This window comes from Pseudoliparis swirei, chromosome 24 (genome assembly GCF_029220125.1).
Source record: "Pseudoliparis swirei isolate HS2019 ecotype Mariana Trench chromosome 24, NWPU_hadal_v1, whole genome shotgun sequence".
NCBI lineage: Eukaryota > Metazoa > Chordata > Actinopteri > Perciformes > Liparidae > Pseudoliparis > Pseudoliparis swirei.
In genome coordinates, this window is record NC_079411.1 from 13481376 (window position 1) to 13501063 (window position 19688).

The 19688-nt window shown below is 45.3% G+C and overlaps 1 protein-coding gene across 2 annotated transcripts in view; it reads right to left on the minus strand.

The window, feature by feature from the left end:
- LOC130189459 (E3 ubiquitin-protein ligase DTX1-like) overlaps nt 1-19688 on the minus strand; it is a 36758-nt gene that overhangs the window by 5903 nt on the left and 11167 nt on the right. For both annotated transcript variants that reach the window (XM_056408232.1, XM_056408231.1), the window contains exons 3-7: nt 13197-13411; nt 9353-10233; nt 922-983; nt 689-850; nt 467-528 (exon numbers count right to left, since the gene is read on the minus strand). In XM_056408232.1, the coding sequence (XP_056264207.1) occupies nt 467-528; nt 689-850; nt 922-983; nt 9353-10233; nt 13197-13411 (1382 nt within the window). The remainder of the gene's footprint in view (nt 1-466; nt 529-688; nt 851-921; nt 984-9352; nt 10234-13196; nt 13412-19688) is intronic.

A 19688-nucleotide genomic window follows, 5' to 3' on the forward strand; every position in this document is an offset into this window, starting at 1 on the left:
AGTGTGCGCAGACAGCTCGACACGGAGCAGCGCGTGCGCTCTGATCGCTCTCTTAATGAAGTATCGATACTAAAAATATGCTAAATCACATCGTGTTTAACGTACGGGTACTTTGTTAGCATCGCTACACCGTGCAGCGTGACAGCAGCAGATGTAGCGGGCTAACATTCAAGCTAACCTGAACCCCCAAACGATGTCGACATCTGAACGCTGATTGGCCGAGACGCGTCCCATCAAAGATGTTTTATTGCGAAGAGCACCACTTCACATTTTCTCCGCGTCTCACTGCAATCTCAACGGCAGCGGGCCAGGTGACCCCCCCCCCCAGCCCCCCCAAAAACAAAAACTCTTCGGATTCACGTGGATCTCACGTGGATGACCTATTTTGAGTTCAAAACGGTGAATTTCACCGAAAGGTGACAAGTTTGCAGGTATGATAACAAATACATATAAATACTGTTCACACCTCCTCTGGTGGACTTTTTACTTTCTGCAGGTACTTCTTTACCACCTCCTCTGGAGTTTTACCTGCAGACAGAAAGGAGAGGGAACAGAGGGACGGTCCAGGTCGTTAACGTTACAGACCACATTTTGAAATAGAGACACTTCAAAGGCAGAAACCATTTTAAAAAAGCATTTGTGCAGGTATAAATATGTTGTTGTTTTTTATCTCTGTTTGAGCGCCTACCCTTGCGAGCCTGTTTCTTGGTGGTCTTCTTGCAACAGTGGCCAAAGCCTGGCACGGGCTTGACGTCGCTCTTGCTGACCGGCGGAGGGTGCAGCACGAGTTTTGGCGGCCTGGTCAGACACACTGGCAGAGCTGCGGCGCTCATCAGGATACCTGTGATCCCTGAGAAATGAGTGTGGTTAGTAGAGAAGAACATGGGTGTGCTCTCTGCCGTCAGCAGCAGAGGGACTCACCGGCCAGCGCAGGGTGGACAGGACTGGATCCATTGAGGTTCTTCACTGGGACCGTGGGCACACTGCAAGAGAAGACACACACTCTTCTGTCCTGAGCATTTCCTCCAGGGACGTCACACACAAGCACCTGCACTTACTTTGAAAAACTGATGACCGTCATTTTAACATAAAGAGGCCACAACTGTTTAGAAATAAAAAAGCAGCCAATGAAATGAGCTCACGGATGAGTGTCCCGTCTCGAGTGAGAGCTGAGGAGGGACTGAAAGAGTCCTCTCCTCTCTTGTTTCTCAAGGTGCTGCTCCCAACAGCCGCTGCGTGTTTATGAGAGCTAATCCACAAAGAGAGGGACGTCATGCAGCTGCTTGCTGGGGATTACCTGCCTCGTCACAAAGCCCTTCATCATCATCATCATCTCTGGGTGAATAACACACAGACACACAGACAGGGATCTGTAAGTCTGTTTAGAGGCGTGAGCTTCACATTTGGGGTGTCATGGTCTCACAGGTTGGACACAATATACGGGGGGAGTTACTGGAGTCTGAGGTCGGTTGATAATAAACTACTCAGCTGACTGCTGCCTGTGCCAACGCAGCCGTCCAGCTGGGGTCAGAGGCAGGTTAGTCCAGTATCGACGACACTTCTAGGCCTGGGGGCTCCTGAGGCCACAGAACCAAACCGGGCTGAGAGTCGGCGGGGGCGCGACTGCGTTTGCTCTATGGGCCCATGGATGCAGAAGATTTCTGCAAGATACGGGTCATTTTGTACTCAGCGGTCAAGCCATTTCAGCTTCATGGCCGCTGAGCAACTTCCATGAAGAAGCAATGCCTCCCATGCTGGACCGGGGTCTGACATCACGTCATCATATCATGAGTCGGCTTATTGAGGAACAATAACACTCGCTGCCTGATCCCAACATCCTGCCCGATCAGTGCTACACACATGTGGTTAAAAGGCAACAACCACTTCCCCTTCAGTGAACCTGGAGCAGCGTGAGCAGCGGGGCGCGGATGATCTGTTGTTTCCTGTTGTTGGTTTAGCTTTAACAGGATCTCTGCCGGTGCACTGAGCTGCTTTCACTTAACCCCACTGACACATGTTGACAGGAGAGGGAATGATTCACCGGGAGGTGTGTGTGTGTGTGTGTGTGTGTGTGTAAGTCTGCACTAATGTGGATGAGGGAAGGAGTGTTCCACCAGCTATGGGGAGAAGTCCAGGGGCTCGAGTTGCCGAGTGGATTCCCCCAGAGCAGACTGAGCCAACGTGTTGCAAAGTTTAAATTACTTTTGGTATTTTTGTATTTGGTTCATCATGATACTGGGGGGGGGGACAGGTGAGAGTGTTGCGGTCAAGGAAGGTAACTCTGTGGCTCGACTTTACCTCTACCATTGAAGAGGTCGACGATGCATCTGACCACCCACTCTGTGGCTCAGTGGTGAGCGGGGCCGTCCCTCCGAGGATCGACGGTCCGACACACAAGCAGTGAGGATTCTTGGCTGAATGTGGCGACCATCACGTCTTAATCACATCGCATTTCCGTCGACGCTGATCAGATTAGTCTGAGTCTCGCAGTGAAAACGAGCGCTCTGCTGTCGTCGGCAGTCAGAGCAGTTTAAGATCTTAAATCGGTCATGGGGATTATTTATGACAACACAAGACTTAGAGACTCCTCCCGGCTATCTGCTGATGACGGATGGGAAACACCTTGATTACATCAAGTCAATGAGTGACGATGACAGTGATCACACACACTATCCACGTGTTGCCAGTCACCAGCTCTATTTATATTCAATAGACAGCTGCGTTAGCAGGGAAGGATTTATAGAATGAGGTGATGAAGAGAGAGAGGAGTCTGATCCTGGATAAACTACATGTAGCTCATTAACATACTTCCCAGATGCCCCACTGATATGCAGATGACACACACACACACATTTATATACACACACACATACATAAATACATACAGTTCTTAAACATGTCAGCTATCACATTTGATTGGTTAAAGAAATTATTAGCTCAGATAGCTATTTTTCTAAAGTTGGCGCAGTTAGAAGAAAACTGGATCATTCAGGGGGATATATTGGCAATATAATATTGGAATATAGCATTAATAAGTATCACACTAATAATTGCTGTTATTCCTTCTTATCTACACAGGGAGCAGGTCCTCTTCCTGTTGCTCCCACATATTCCAACAGAAGCCAAGAGCGGATAAACTAAACACTGGACATAGAGAGCACCATTTATGTTTCCCCCACTGGATGTCGGGACGGCCATCGTGATCAAATACCTCTCTGAACCAACTAGGGCTGCAACAACGAATCGATAAAATCGATAAAAATCGATTATTAAAATAATAAATAATAAATCGTAACGCGTCTCTGATATTGTTCAGGGGGCCGGTCCACATGGGGACCACTGCTCAGGAGAGGAAAGCTGTCTGTCTGTTTGTGACGGTTCATCCACATGCTGACCAGTGGGTCTCCAGGACCTTTCCATGACTTTAAATCAAATTTCCATGATTAAACATTTTGTGAAAACTCTGTCTATACGTGACAAAGTGAGAAGATGTAGTATTTAAACTAACAATGAGAATTCCAAAGCATACCGTATATATACCGTGTAAATTAACATTTGAATGAAACAAATTTGCATTACTTTTCCAAATATTTTGGGATTTTATTTTTTTCAATTACTTTTCTAGGCCTGCTAATAGCCATTTAAAAATTCCATGACTTTTCCAGGTTTTCCATGACCGTACGGACCCTGTTTTGAATAAAGGGTTGAAAATTAAAGTTTTTTAGTTTTTGTATCCGATTAATCGATAAAATAATCAACCGATTAATCGATTATCAAAATAATCGTTAGTTGCAATGTGGAGAGTAATAACAACGTATTAAATAAACTCTGAAGTCAGTATCAAACATTGTTACTGAATGTGTGAATTAGCATTATTTTCAATTTGAGTTATAGTTATTGTACGATGATACATTTCGACAATCCTATCTTATTATTTCACTGTAATTACACGTCCGGGGTTTGTGTTGTTGTTGCATTGAGTCGGTAGGTTACGCTGTAATATATTTGTGGTCACGACATATTTTGAATTGGCTCAGGCGTGGTTGGTCCTCTCCATCCCCTCCTGCTCCAGAGGGCCATGACCCCTGGAGTCCTCTGACATGGTTGTGAGAGGAGGGGCATTCAGTTGGTTGTCATTTGCAACTCCACCACTAGATGCCCCTGAATCCCAGCGATCCTTCGTTCAAACATTCTGTTGCACCTTCACAGCAAGTGGAAGCTGAAGAAGTTGTAGAAACCCGATTGTTTGAGGAGAACCTGAGTGTCTTTCCTCAAAAGGAACACTGTTTAATGTGAACTTCATGGGGAAACACTTTAGAAACCATCTAATTCTAAGTATTCAAAAGAGTTTCATTATCTAAAAATGTACAGGCTCCTCCGTGAAACGTTCCCCCAATAAATCAGAGAAGAAGCAGAAGAAGCAAGATCCCTCCGCCTGAATGGGACTCCGGTCTCTTGACCCCCTTGAACCTCAGTCCCGCCTCCTCCCCTCCGCCTGCTTCCCACGGGATCCCACCGCTTTGTTTCACACTGCCCCATCCCCCTGCTCCTCCTATGCTACCGGGCCCAGATGGACATCAACTGGACTGATTTTGATGCCAGACAATAACACACTCCCACACATTCTCTCACACACACATCAAGCTGCAACCACAGCCAAACACACATTTGTCACACACACTTGCTACGGATGTTTCAAGGACACTTTCTGTGTTTAATTGAAGTTAAAAATATGCTGGAAGTGGTAGACGTGTGTGACGTTTCCTCGGATGAGTTGATCTTGTCAATTAACAGGGGAGGACACACGTTTGTTGACTAAACCCAACAAATATAATGTTCAGAAACATTGTACGGCTCCAAAGTGGCTGTGGGTGTTCAGGAATGTGATTGAACCAATCGAACTGACCCGAGGGAAAGCTTTCCAGAAGATACTGAGGGGAGGAAACACGATGCAGGACCTAAACTTATGATGCGGAAGTCTGATCCCATGGAATACAAAGAACTTTGAATTCTTAAGAATATTGAGGTCATGTGCATATATTAAACGATAAGTAGTTTCTATGGGTATTAATGCGATGGGGGATTCAAAACTATACAAATTGGTATGTTGTCATTATTGGTGTGATAATGAGGAGACAGGTGAAACGCATTCCTGAAGGTCATGTGAAGTGATCTTCTCCGGGTGAGACGTCTCACTCTTGTTGTAGCTGTTAGGACTGCAACACCACTGGTGATGCTGGAGCGGTGACTCAGAGTGATGCTTCTTTTACCTCATAAACAATCTTGTCTCAATTGTCTTCTCAATATTAAGAACAATAATTTAAATGTTATATTTGTACTGCTCTCCAGCAGCCCTGTGTCACCTTCACACCTCCTTTCAAATATAGATATAGAAACAGACTCAAAGAACTAAACTAACAAGCCATGTTGAAAAGACAAAGACCCTGTGGAGTTACTGCTTCATGTCTTCTACATTTATGAGTTCGTTCCTCGAACTCTTTCAAGGACGTCAATTGAAGGTTTCATTCTGCACGTCTCCCTTAAATGTTACAGCTCCCACTGCGGGCCTCTCCACTCAGATCCAAACACAGCTCTGCTCTCTCACGTCATCGTCTGTGCTCCCCCCTCCCCTCTCCTCTAAACACCAGCCCCCCCATTAATTCCCTTTGTCTCGCTACATTAACCCCGCCTACTGGAGAGGACGAGATAGCACACATTCTCCACTGAATCTCCCGTTAGGATTGTCAATATTTACTGAGTGAGAGAGAGAAAGACAATGTGTGCATTTGTTAAATGCCTTCACAGTCAGGCACCGGTGTATCGGTGTGTGTGTGTGTGTGTGTGTGTGTGTGTGTGTGTGTGTGTGTGTGTGTATATGTGCCTGTGTGTGTGTGTGTGGTGTTGGCCTGATTTCTTGCACCCTTGTGTGATCATTCTTTGACAGTTTGCTGACTCGTTTCTTTGTTTTGTGCCCCCCCCCCTCTTCCCATAAGCCTCTGTCTTGGGTGCTGTCTGAGTCTGGAACTGTCCACACACACACACACACACACACACACACACCCTCTGCTGTGATTGTCTGGGGTTAGAAACAATGCTGACTGGTCTGGTATGTCTACACCCCCACCTGAAAGATATCGTCATTAGGAATACGCTGCCAGGCCTGGCATCCTTCTGATAAGTAACCGTGCCACATCCACCCAGAGTGACTCCACCTGCTCCGAGGCTTGTGTTGAGACCTCGTCCCGAGCCGGGAGAGACGTGTTTAAAACAGGAAGCAGACAGGAAACAGGGACAACTCGTGAACATGAATAACAAGAAGAGAAGCAAATGAGTGGAAAAGTGAGGAAAGAGCATAGCGAGGTGGGAAGAGAAGTAGCAGAGGCTCCGCATTGTGCTGCTAATGCAGCCCCGGCTTGTCTAATCCAACAAAGGTTACTGTGGAGACCAACAATGAGGCTCTGAGGGGCCTGGGCCGCTGAGACGCGACGGGAGAGGAGCCATGGAAGGGAGGAGGGGGCCGGTTGAAGGAACAGAATCAAATCGACATCTCAAAACCATCCGACCTTGCTTTTAGTTTGACACGGATCTTTAGCCAGAGTCCTGTGTTTTGGTCTCTGGTGCTAAACTACAGTTGAAACGCATCCCTTGCTGCACAGAGGCTCTTCTCACCTGTTGTCTCGACACATGCATGGCAACGCTCTGGGGGAAACCAGCGTTGATCACTGCCCTGTGGCATCATGGGAAGGGACTTTTTATTTCCCCCCCAGTTGCAGTGACGAATGAATTTGCACCAGAGTTAAGTCATTGACTGGGAGCTGATTAAAACCAGCTTCTATGGGTAAGGAGCACCCCCACACACACCCCCCCGGAGTGACAGTGAAGCACGGGGAAGCTGGAAAACACAGCAAGGCCGTATTCTAAAGACTGAGAGTCTCACTCATGAGCTCCATCCAGACGCTAGCATGGAAACATGAACATATATCTCCCATGCTCAGCATCTAGTTTAGCGTGTTAGCATGCCGAGCGAGCATTAGCACGTGTGCACTAGCTGGGGGACATGCCACTCGTGTTGCTGTTATTTTGGTCAGAAACTGTTTTGTAATGTCATTGACAGGAAGTAAAGAGGTTTGGAATGGAAAATATGCGAGGAAATCCATTTTTAGTAATCTATTGTGTGCGTAAATCATTGCATTAGATAAACACAAATGACGGGCTGCAGGAGTTCTAGAGAGCGTGTTCGGGCCAGGAGGAGAGCCGTGTGGGAGGGAAACAGGTCAGGCTGGCAGTTTGTTGTGTTTGCACTCGTAGGCAAGCTTGTGATCATTTCATAACCCCCCACACACACACACACACACACACACACAGGCGTTGGCGCGCATATGTATTCCAAGTTAATAGTTTTACGGTCAAACATCCATTTAACTTCCTTTTCTTCGCACCATTCTCTAAATGTTAATGAATCTACATCTTTTGTTTTTCACAGTTACGGCCATTGTAGGCAAAACTAAAATTAGAGGTAATTTTCAGAGAATCTCAGATTAAGATAGCACATTTTCTGGAATATTGTGTGAGACTATTAATCTGACATTGAAGAATTAAAAGGAAAGATGTATCTGCATCTTTCAGGACCGTCTCATCACTCAAAGAGGATTCATCTGGTAACTCGTTGAACATCAGGTCTAAAATGAGGATGAAGAACAATGTATACCAATGATAAAAGAATGTGTAAAACAACGTGGATGTATCTTTCAGGGCCTTCCATCGTGACCATAATGACATTACTTCAGGCACCTGGTGGTGTGATGGGTTTGATCAACTTGAATGACTCTTTCTCAGAGAATAGAAACAAATATTTTCTTTATCCCTATAATGGCCTTCATAGAAATACGTCGTGTAACAGGGATTTGATTGTTTCAAATGTTACAGTCACCTGAGACAAGACACATGACAGCAGGCTGCGGAATCTCATTTGTCTCGGTATTTAAAATGCAGCGTGTTATTCCGTAGCCTTCATGAGAAGGTGTGAAACCCCAAAGTACAACAAGCACAAACAGACGTTTCCAACTGGAGGGAGAATGTCACACCTCTGAAATGACAACACTGACACGCACAACGCCTTCAGATGGGAGGGGCATGCTTTGTATGCATGTATTGACATATCGAGCATGCTTCTGCTCGTCTGAACATGCATTCCTCACTGCATGTCTGTGCAGACTTCATACATGCTTGTGGAACTGCAGGGTATGGGAACATATCCTCTGGCAGATTATGTTTGGAAGCTGCTATGATGGTACTATGATAGGGTGACCAGACGTCCTCTTTCCCCGGACATGTCCTGCTTTTGAGACCTAAAGAATGCGTCCGGCAGGGATTCCAAAAACGTCCGGGATTTTGCTTCGTCGGATATTTGTGTTTCTCTGGGTTTTCACAAACTAGTATTTACCCCTTACAAGTTTTGGAAATGGTATCTCCCTTACGTTCCACCTTCTTGCGTGAGCTCTGACAGTATAGAGAACAGTCATTGGTCGACCGATCTCAGGGTTGCCAGATACACGATAATTATCCTCCAAATACAACCATTTTGAGCCTTTGGTACGATACTTCACCATCTCCAATCTGGCAACACTGAGCACCTTGCCGCTTCCATTAGTTGCATTGTTGTTTGTGGGCATGCTATAAACTACTACCAGCGCCGCCGCTCCCATAGCGCATTACGCGCTGTGCGTAGGGCACCAAGTCCTGAGGGGGCTCCACAAAATAGGCAACTAAAAAATCCTCATAGTTATATTAATTCTAATGCCAATATTATTTCAGTCTAGAAATATTAGGCACCTTTTAGGCATGTATATCACAAAACAGGCAGAACAATCTCAGCCCCCCCCCCCCCGCAGACGAAGTGTCCTCTTTTTCACGAACTCAAATCTGGTCACCCTATACTATGAGGTGCAAATTAATGATCAATTTCAGCCTGCCCAGTGTTGCATGCTGCAACTTAAGTCCCTGAAAATGTAATTAAATCAATAAAAAATGTATGATCTCATAACAATAATAATAAAACTCAATCCATACTGTTATTTGCCTCGTGTTCTGATCCGCCCCTTGCTTTGTGAGTTGAAGCCGTGATATCGCTCTCTTCAAGGATGCATTAACGTTACTTCACAGAATACGAGTTAATGGTCTCTGTTTGTTTGTGTTCTTGTGCGGGACTTTTGGATCCAAACAAGCGTGGTGTCCGCAGTGCTAGGTAACACACTGAGCGTTTTTAGAGGGTCTAGGAACGACCACTGGGAAGCTACAGAACTATATAAACACTCCAATGAAGCTACTGGTGTTGTGTGTTTGAGTTACTCACCCTGACGCGATGAGCGCTCTGGACTGGGCCATCGCTATTCTCTGTAACGCTGGTCTGCTCAGCCCGGCTAAGCTTGATCTCTGTGGCAACGGGGCATGGCACACTGTGGCCGCAGACGATGGCGTGCGCTGTGGCTTCATCACCAATGGCGACGGAGATGGCACGGGAGAGGGGGGCGTGGTCACGTTGTTTGCGGGGGAAACCAATGTGGCGGTTGGCACTGATTCGCTGGCTGAAGGCAAGGAGTGCTTGGCGGGAATGGGCGGAGGGTTCGGGCTCGGTTTGGACGATGGAGGCTGAGGGGGCGGGAGGGACGGCGGAGGCGGCCGATTGGAAGACAAGGAGATACCCAGAGAGGAGGTGCCTGCGGTGAGCGCGGCCAGTGACTGGGCAAAGAGCTGGGCGTTCCTTCTTGGGGAGGCAATGTTCCTGGAGATGGCGAGACCGTGTGGCAGCGTCTGATAGTAGCTGCTGTTGGAGTTCTGCTGCTGTCCTCGCCCCAGAGTGGCGGACTTAGACGGACTCCGCGGTTTAGAGGAGACCAGTACTGAGTTCTTGGGCCGCTGCATGGTTAGTGAGCGTCTACCTAGAGTCTGTATCCCTGCTCCTCCTGTATTGGTCTTCACACTAAAGACGAGCATGCACTGCTGACAGGAACACGGGTGGCCCAGTACAGTAGTCGGCAAGCCCCCATTGGTGGAGACAGAGCTTCCAATCCCCATGCTAACCCCTGACACCCCAACACCGAGCAGGGCTCCTGTTAGGCCTCCACCTCCTCCGACACCGCCTCCTTTGGGTATTGGAAGGGGACCGGACACTATAGGGTAGGACATGTCCGCACGTCTCTGGAGCCTCCGAAACCTCTGGCTCTGTCTGTTCACCTGTAGCGGGACAAAACAAAACATTCACTTTAGAACCTTATTGATAACGCGTTACTAGGGTACATGGATCCAGGGTTTTTCCTGGATCAAAATGGGTCTTCGGTGCTCCCAAAAAAATGTTTCCCCAAAATCTATTCATACACGTCGGTCTGTTGAGTCGCATAAGGGGTAAAAAAGGTGACAACGGGGTGGGGGGGGGGGGGTGCAGGTGACTTTTTTTGTTTGTTGTTACCACACCACATCCACGTTGTTTGAAGCCTCAAAGCTTTTAGAACCACAACTACAGTCATTTTATTGTTCTGACCACAAATCTAAATAATGATAATAAACAGTTTAAGAACAAAAGGCCCTCCTCTGACTCAGCCCTATAATGATAGTAATAACAAATATACATTGTCATTATATATAATATGGTTAAAGTCATTCATGAACCAACTTCCTTTTTTGTTTGTTTCCTGAACAGTCCTCATGGACTTTTCCCTGAATCTGTTCTGTCTCTCCCTGTTTGTCACGATACTCATATTATAACTTCTATACATATTACATACCTGCCATAAATATCATGATACCCGATACCAGAATTCAATACAATACCATAAAAACAACATGGTACCATAAATACGAGACTGGTATATTTATCTATAATAGTAATAAATAAAACATCTGTATGGTTCACTTTTTACCAACTTTTTCAACACTTAACAAATGACAGTAATATTAGTATTAATACAGCCAGATATGAATGAAACTACATGGTTCCATCATAGCATTGATGATCACTATGAGGCCGTTAGTCTCTGACCAGATGATCCACAGTTCATCAGGATGAGCAGCTGGAGAGTTACAGAACTTTACAGACTGAAACATTTCACTTCTGGCATCTTTTTATTTGTTAAGCCGAAGTCTCTAAAGCTCCGCCTCTTCTCTCGCTGTGAGCGCTGCGCAGCGCAGTGTGCGCAGACAGCTCGACACGGAGCAGCGCGTGCGCTCTGATCGCTCTCTTAATGAAGTATCGATACTAAAAATATGCTAAATCACATCGTGTTTAACGTACGGGTACTTTGTTAGCATCGCTACACCGTGCAGCGTGACAGCAGTAGATGTAGCGGGCTGACATTCAAGCTAACCTGAACCCCCAAACGCTGTGGACATCTGAACGCTGATTGGCCGAGACACGTCCCATCAAAGATGTTTTATTGCGAAGAGCACCACTTCACACTTTTCTCCGCGTCTCACTGCAATCTCAACGGCAGCGGGCCAGGTGACCCCCCCCCCCCAAAACAAAAACTCTTCGGATCTCCACGATTCACGTGGATGACCTATCTTGAGTTCAAGACGGTGAATTTCACCGAAAGGTGACAAGTTTGCAGGTATGTGAGTGAGTGATCAGCAGCTGGCCGCTCTGTCAAGTCGCGCACCTCACAGTTGCGTTTTGATCAGACAAGAAGACACGCTTATCAACTCCAGTGTTTCCCCTCCTATTATAACAGGGGGAAATCTACCCCCTCCCCCCAACTAGCTCCGATGCCGGCGCGCGCCTCGCTCAGCCGTGATGCACACAGGTGAGCACACCTCAGTGTTAAATTAAGCTTAGGGCACCAACATGGCTAGTGGCACTAGTCCCGCCCCCCTGAAGCTGTAAACCTAGGGGAAACACTGAACTCGATTACTATTGATCAAAACAGAACGAGGGTTCGGCTGTAGCCGACTTGAAACATACTATTGAGAACATATTCGCTGACATGCACGTGATGAACACAGGTTTTTTTCTGCTTTTTTTTTTCCATCGCAGACTTTTTTTTGCCTTAGGCGCTCGGGATTTGTCATAGGCGCTCGGGAAAACGGCTTAGGCGCACGCCCAAATTTGATCTATGCAGGAAAAACCCTGGGATCCAATTTTGTTTTTGTGTCAAACTAACTAATAGGGACAATTATTTCTGAAATTGGTCCATGTGGCAGCTGTCCCCAATCTGGTCTCGGCTGCTGGCTGGTTGGTAATCAGTCAGCTGCTCTGACTGATTACCAACCAGGGTAGCGGCGTGAGACGTGCTACAGTCCAGTACTGAACGAGAGGGCCGGAACTGGCAGACTGCTAAAGGAGATGCAAGATAATCCTGTTGGGGCTATTTGGCACCATGAATTTACGCCCACTCTAAGTTCCTGTTCCTTTCCACTGACAGGTTCTGAGCGTTATTAGAAGTGTCCGGCAACATTATGAAAAGAGTCTCACTAAAGGAGAAGCCCGCTCCCTAAACGGTGGAAACGTGAGCGCCGGCCGGGCAGTTTGTTGTGCTGAGTCCAGAGAGCTCAGCTTAGTGTCACTTTAGAGGCTGAATATTCAGATGCATTCAACAATGTGGACGTGGTCTTTGAATTCGACGGTCTCTGGCTCTAGCAATTAGAGCCAGAGACCGTCGAATACGGATGACGAGCTCCTACAAATGTAAACAGTGAACGAGGAGAGAGAGACAGAGGAGGGTGGAGCTCAGCAGACGGCTGGGGCTCCCGTGGCTGCTGTGACCCTCCGACCACAGAGACCTGGAGCAGATTCACGGTTCATAACCAGACTTCTACTTGAGTGAGACTTGGGTACGTTGCCAAACGGATGGGATCAAGCAAAATGTTGTGTTTCTCTGTGGGAGCCTTTCAAGAATGTTGTCCGACTCTTATATTAACTATCTGATCTATCTCTCCTGTCAGCTGCAACAACAAGCCATTTTAGTGGACGTACCGCTAAAATACTCGACTATTATAAAAACGTTCTTTGGGCAGTGAGACACAAAACCATGAGGTCATAGGGTTCAGATTGAATACTAGCAACGGTACCCTTCAGACCGTATGATGGGCTCATCACAATACGAGTGGAAAGGTAAATATCCCTCATGTTTACAAAGAAGAAACGGTTAGAAAAGAGAGTCAACTTGTCTTTTTCATTCATGTCCATGTGAAGAATTCAAACACACCTGTGTCATGGTCTGAAAATCAATGAGGTAGCAGAAGCCGAGGGGCGTCAGGTCAAGGCAGGGCTGCTGCCGGTTGTGGGCGTTCTCGATGGCGATGGCCACCTCCATGTCGTAGGCCGTCCACGTACCCACATCGTTCTCCCACTCCCACTGCCAGCCCTGACCCGGGGCCGAGGCTGGGTCGTAGAAACTCCTCCGCACCGGACGGATGGTTCCTGAAATAACACGCGAGGAAGAATTTGTGATATGTAATTAGCATGTCCCAATAAGCCTCTTCAATAGTCCACCAAGAGCCTTCCCACTGGATAAAAGAGGTTTTAAAAAACAAGCCAGTAAGATGTTTTGCAGATAGCTTGGTAAGACCTTAACAAATAAAAATTTACGAACACAACAATTCCATTTCAAAATATCAACAACAAAAAAACTATAATTTAAGAATGTCAGTAAAGCCAGGAGACAGAGAACAAAAGGTATAACTTATTATATTCATCATAATAATTGTCCTCGGTCCAGATGTAGGAGATGACCACGAGGACCGCATTGGGCATCATAGGGTTAAGAGCTACATCCTGCATATGCCAGGAGCTTTAGACAAACAAGCAAGACAAGTTGTGTTTCCATTCCACATGTTCTGCAGTGTTGTATTCTGGTGCCATATGACAGTAAATACTGTGCAGCGGTAGAGATTTGGAAACAGCGTTTCCACCACAGTAACTATTGTCATGTGATCGCGGGATTATCTCCCGATCTCCTACAGCGGATCAGACGGGTCTGTTCTGTGATGCCGGCAGAAAAACAAAGACTAACGGTACAGTGGAGAATAGGCGAATAAACACATTTCAGGAACGCACAGAAAAAACTTCTGCCGGCTTTAGCTCTGTTTTGTGAGTCATATAGAAATCAAAGTGATAAATATTAGAAGACGTAACTGATTTTCATATTTAAAGTGTGAACCTTGAGAACAGAGTTGGTGCTGACGCCTCGTATGTTTCTAAATCGGGAAACTAGTTTGGTTGTCCTGTTCAGTAACTTGCAGAATACAATAGTCTTAAAAACTGACCGCATCGAGGAAAGGGTGGGAGGAGGGTCCCTAAACCAACCAACCAGAAGCCACCTACATCTCAGGCTATTCAGGTCATGCCAGGACAAGGAAGACATGTGTGTGTGTGTGTGTGTGTGTGTTGGAGAGTGAGTGATAGAGACGAGTACAAAGAGGTGATATTGGCGTCAGCACAAAGACATCAAAAGGATGGGGTTGAATGGAGGGAGGCTGCATTTGTTTGGTGAGGACGCGGGGACAGAGAGAAGAGGGACACAGACAGAATCATCATAATCAATGTCTTGTTTATGTCTGCGGTTCCCCGACAGAAGACACCAATCGATCTCCTGAGAGGACACAGTACATGTTCCACAGGAGACAGCGAGTAGCAGACCCTCGTCCTGCCACACCCCTCCCTCCCTTTGATGAATGACTCAAACTTGACCTGATAACGACATGAAATCTCACTGCCAGACCAACAGCAGACTGAGGATGAGCTGAGCTGCGGTCTGTTTGTCTAACACAGTGGTTCTCAAACTGGTTCTGCCGTGCCCCACTTCGGAGGAAGAAAGATGTTTGTGCCCCACCGCCCCAACAAAATTGTAACTAATTGGTCGATGCTGAATTTTTATTGAAATAACAACTTTGTGACTCCTCCATCTGTGCTTTTTAAAATAATAGAATCAAGAAAATTGCATTCAATTTTAATTAAACCAGATTACTCCATCAGACAAAAACAATGTCAATAAAGTTGTGCAAAAAAATATCGAATATTTGGCAAATAGCTTATTGTGGCTGCAATTAACATGTTTTGCACTGGATATCTTTTTTTTATAGATATTAACAATAGGTGCAAATAAAGAGTTTTACACAAAAAATATTTTCAAAACAAAATGTGTGTGAGCCATCAAGTTGTATCAGTATTAGTTCAAATGTATTCAGATTCTCAAAGGAATCAATATTCCCGTGATCGAGTCTCCTGACCCACATCTCAGCTTCAGTGAAACCTGATCTGGTCAGCAGCTGAGGAAGCTGCTGCTCTCTGCCTGGAAGATTCATTTAGCTTCCTAAATATGTCACTGAGATAGGCGAATTTCATCAGAAATTATTCAACAGCTAAATTAATAATTAGAATTGAATTAATAAGTTGGACTCTAAAGAGCAGTGGCGGTGCGTCCATAGATGGCGCCGCCCCTCTTAAAATGTTGAGATGAAAAAAAAAGAAGAAGAAGAAGAAAATATATATCCTGTCAAAAAACATTATATACCAAATCATTTAAATAGTAAATATACCGTGTTGACGCGCTAAATGTGTGTGGGAGACCGTCAGCCTGTCAACAACCACTTAAGTTAAATGTGACATAAATAACATATCGCCACTCATCATCACTGAGTGAAGCCCCTCCCCATTTTCTGGGCTCCCCAACACGGTAAAGCGGCAGCGAGCAAACATTTCACGGTCGTTTCGGCAAGGACGGCTTCTCATTGGCTGATGAAACGTGAATCTTGGGGCGCAAAAATGTGCGCCCTGGCCAATGACATCGTTTCTTATTTCACGTGACTGGACTATTCAGCCAATCAGAGACCGGTATCATTCCCTCAGCCCAGAGAGCTCCACGGAGCTACGGGAGCAGGTTGCTAACCGGAGCTGGTTAGCTGGTGCTCAGTGAGTAATGCACTGTTTAGTTTCCCCTGTCTGTTGTTCCAAAGTCCTGGGACTGAAACTCTCTAGACTACAACGGGGTGAGGGATCTAAAGAGCTTCAGACAAGTGTAAGAAGCACGAATCTTGCCGCAGTTATCTAGCTAACAGCATCAAGCTAACTCGCTAACAGCATGAAGCTAACCCTGTTTGAAGAGCAGAGCAGCAGAAGGAGACCGAACTGGCATCGAAAACACAACGAAGAAGTTCGGAAAAACAGACACATTCCCTCCAGAATAATGGAAAAAGGCTCTTCACAGACATGATTGACTTTAACCAGAGTTATGGAGAAGTTTGCCAACTTGAAAGAGAGGAGGGCTACTTTTCTTTACAGTAGTGGGTCTACTCTGTCAAACACCCAATGTAACATGTGATCTCTTTCCGACTCTATTCTGCTCTGAACCTCTTTCATGTGAGGGTGAAACTCTTTTATTTTGTAAACCTCTGAAATCCAACCCAATGTTCCTTAAAGCTGCTCTGAACCTCTCATGCCCAAAGTTACAGTGTGTTGAGAGTTGTTATTGGACCGTGTTGAGCACGCTGTGTTCTTGAAATAAAGCTTTGTTTTTTTACAATATTCTACTCAAAACCTCTTTTCTTCTCATTGTTGAGTGCTATTTAAACCGCGTCGCCCAACTGCGCCCCCCCCCCCCCCAAATTTCACCAGCCGCCACTGCTAAAGAGTATATGCATGTGTAACGTTACAGAGATAAAATAAATGCTAAACTGAGTCCACCTCCTCTTTGCAGAATAATATGTGTATGGATAATATGTGTACAAGTTCAATTATATTTTACTGTCCTGTATGACATATGTCATCATATGACGGATGTTTATTGTTTCATCGCGACAACACGTTTGGTCGTGAGAGCCACCGAGCTTCATGTGAAACAGCTGATGGCTCCAGTCTCCTCAGATTAAAACAGTGGTGCTTTCAGGGACCTTGTTTTTATGAAATTGACCACGCTGATAGCATCGGTCAGAACCTTGTCTAGTTCACGGCACATCTAGCGCTTCTCTGTGTATGACAGTGTGTCCATTGTACATTTGGAGACACTCTTGACCAGCGCCTGCAAGCCCTTCCTTTTCTCCGCCATGGTCTCCCAGTTAACACCGTAACCGTAACGTAAATATTTACACATACTTTTGGAATATGTGAAGTATATGTGAAGTTCTCCGCACTGCCCCCGCGCCCCACCTGTAACACCTCGGCGCCCCACTTGAGGGTTGCGCCCCAGTTTGAGAACCACTGATCCAATATAAGAATACACATTGTCAAGAGTGAAATAGGGAAAATATAGGATTACATGGTTTGGGATTGAGTACTCGAAGGCTTGCCAATTCACGTTAATGCCACTGCATCTGTTTTATCTTCGGAGAACTGCTTCATCTGATGTGGGAACAGCTAAAAAGATGTTCACTCCAACAGGACAGAAGCACAGGGGCTCCTTCAATACCTCAACAAGTATGTGTATAATAACAGGAATAATGGAAGCCATGATGAGAAAGTGATTTGAGCGTCACGGTGGAATTAAAGCTTGGGCTGCACTTGGTGCTGGGCTCTCTCAATGTCCATCCAGGTCTTTATCCCAAAGTGGACAACCTGTCTGGATCAGGGCACTTTGTGTGTGTCCGTGTGCGTGTGAGTGAGGGTAAATATGCGTGATGTTAATTAACAGTGAGTTGGACTGCCAAACATCGTCACTGGCTGTTTAGTCAGTAATTCTACAATAAACAGGCATAATAATGAAAGGGGACATGTCTTCCAGGCTCATACTTGGGTTGGCACCAGAGAGCTGATGACCTGAAGTGGTCGACAGTTTGAAACCTGTCTGTTGGTGACAGAAGCTCAGCAACGGAGAAAGCAGAGTCATGTCCTAAGTGACACTCCTCCGCCTGACCAATGAAGGCAACATATATATATTAGAGATGCACCGATCAGGTATTTTGGTGCCGATCACCGATCACTGAAATCAGTATCTGCCGATCCGATAATACCGATCACCGATCACGGTGTCGATTGAAGCATTCTATTTATTGTGTAGCATTATTGCCTAGGACTATGAGGAAATACATATATAAAGCACCTCAAACATTAAAGAAATTACCGATTTCTTTAAACATTTAGGACTTTTACTTTGAAAAATGTCCTAATTGATACATTAAAATTGATTGATTGCCAGTGATGGGGATTTCAGATATGTATGGAACACATCTGCATTATTCATTTCCTGGAACTCTTGGGGAAATCTATATACAGGACTTTTTTTAACATACAAAAGTGTGACTTATTTTTATAAACTCTTCCTTGGTACAGTAAAAATGTTTTAATGTTAGCATAATTTAAGCTAAATCTCAGAAACGATCTATAAAGATACAACATCAGTTCATTGTTTACTTTTATATTAGAGATGCACCGATCAGATTTTTGGTGCCGATCACCGATCACTGAAATCAGTATCTGCCGATCCGATAATACCGATCACCGATCACAGTGTCGATTGAAGCATTCTATTTATTGTGTAGCATTATTGCCTAGGACTATGAGGAAATACATATATAAAGCAACTCAAACATTAAAGAAATTACCGATTTATTTAAACATTTAGGACTTTTACTTTGAAAAATGTCCTAATTGACACATTAAAATAGTTTGATTGCTATTGTAGGGGATTTCAGATATGTATGGAACACATCTGCATTATTCATTTCCTGGAACTCTTGGGGAAATCTATTTACAGGACTTTTTTTAACAAACAAAAGTCTGACTTATTTTTTATAAACTCTTCCTTGGTACAGTAAAAATGTTTTAATGTTAGCATAATTTAAGCTAAATCTCAGAAAAGATCTATAAAGATACAAAATCAGTTCATTGTTTACTTGTGTATGTTATGTATGATTTGTCGACATCTTATTTTGATAAACGGATGTTGTTTCACGTGGTTCTTTCCGCTAACTTTGCAAAACCGGATGTTGTCACTTAAATCCTTCCGCTAACTTTATCAAAACCCTCGCGCGCTCCCGGTCGAGTGCGTGTACCGTGAGCATCAGTCTATAGGGGCAGACATGTGAGAGTCGGCTGAGTTGACCCAGTGATTCAACTCGGGGGACGGGGACGCCGCTCGGTGGTGAGGATCCCCTGGTGGACCTCTGCCGGCCCTCGCCAGGCGCATCGTCTCCGTTGCGATGCGCCGCGATTGAAACGTCTCCGATAGTTTTTCTCGCAGATTTTATGTCATCTGATCGACCAAGTTTGATCCGCCATTTTGAGAACGACGATCAAAACCGATAATGGGGATCGGTGCATCCCTAATATATATATATGGTTCTTTGAAATAAGTTTTTTGAGAAATCATAGGTTAGGACACAAGCTAGATAGCTTCAGCCTCGACCCTTTCGGTCAGCTACTTTCTTCTTTTGTTGAATTCTGATTGTTGTATATTTTGCTGATCGAAATAAACTAAACTAAACTAAACTAAGGGGTTAAATAGGGCCCCATTTGTGAATCCCACAGAACCAAACCCACCCCGGGATGGGGTGTAGGAGTAATCACACAAGGTGATTCTCGCCAAACTGTCCCACCCCGTTGGGGAGGTAGGCGATTCATAATCAGACTCGCCTATGAATCGCTCCTCCCGTGTAGGCGATTCTGAACCGCCTATCGCCCACCTTTCCCGTGAGATTCACAAATCCCTGCTGCTTTGCTGGAAATCACTTCTACTTATAGTACATCCTAAAAAGTCATAGAAAAG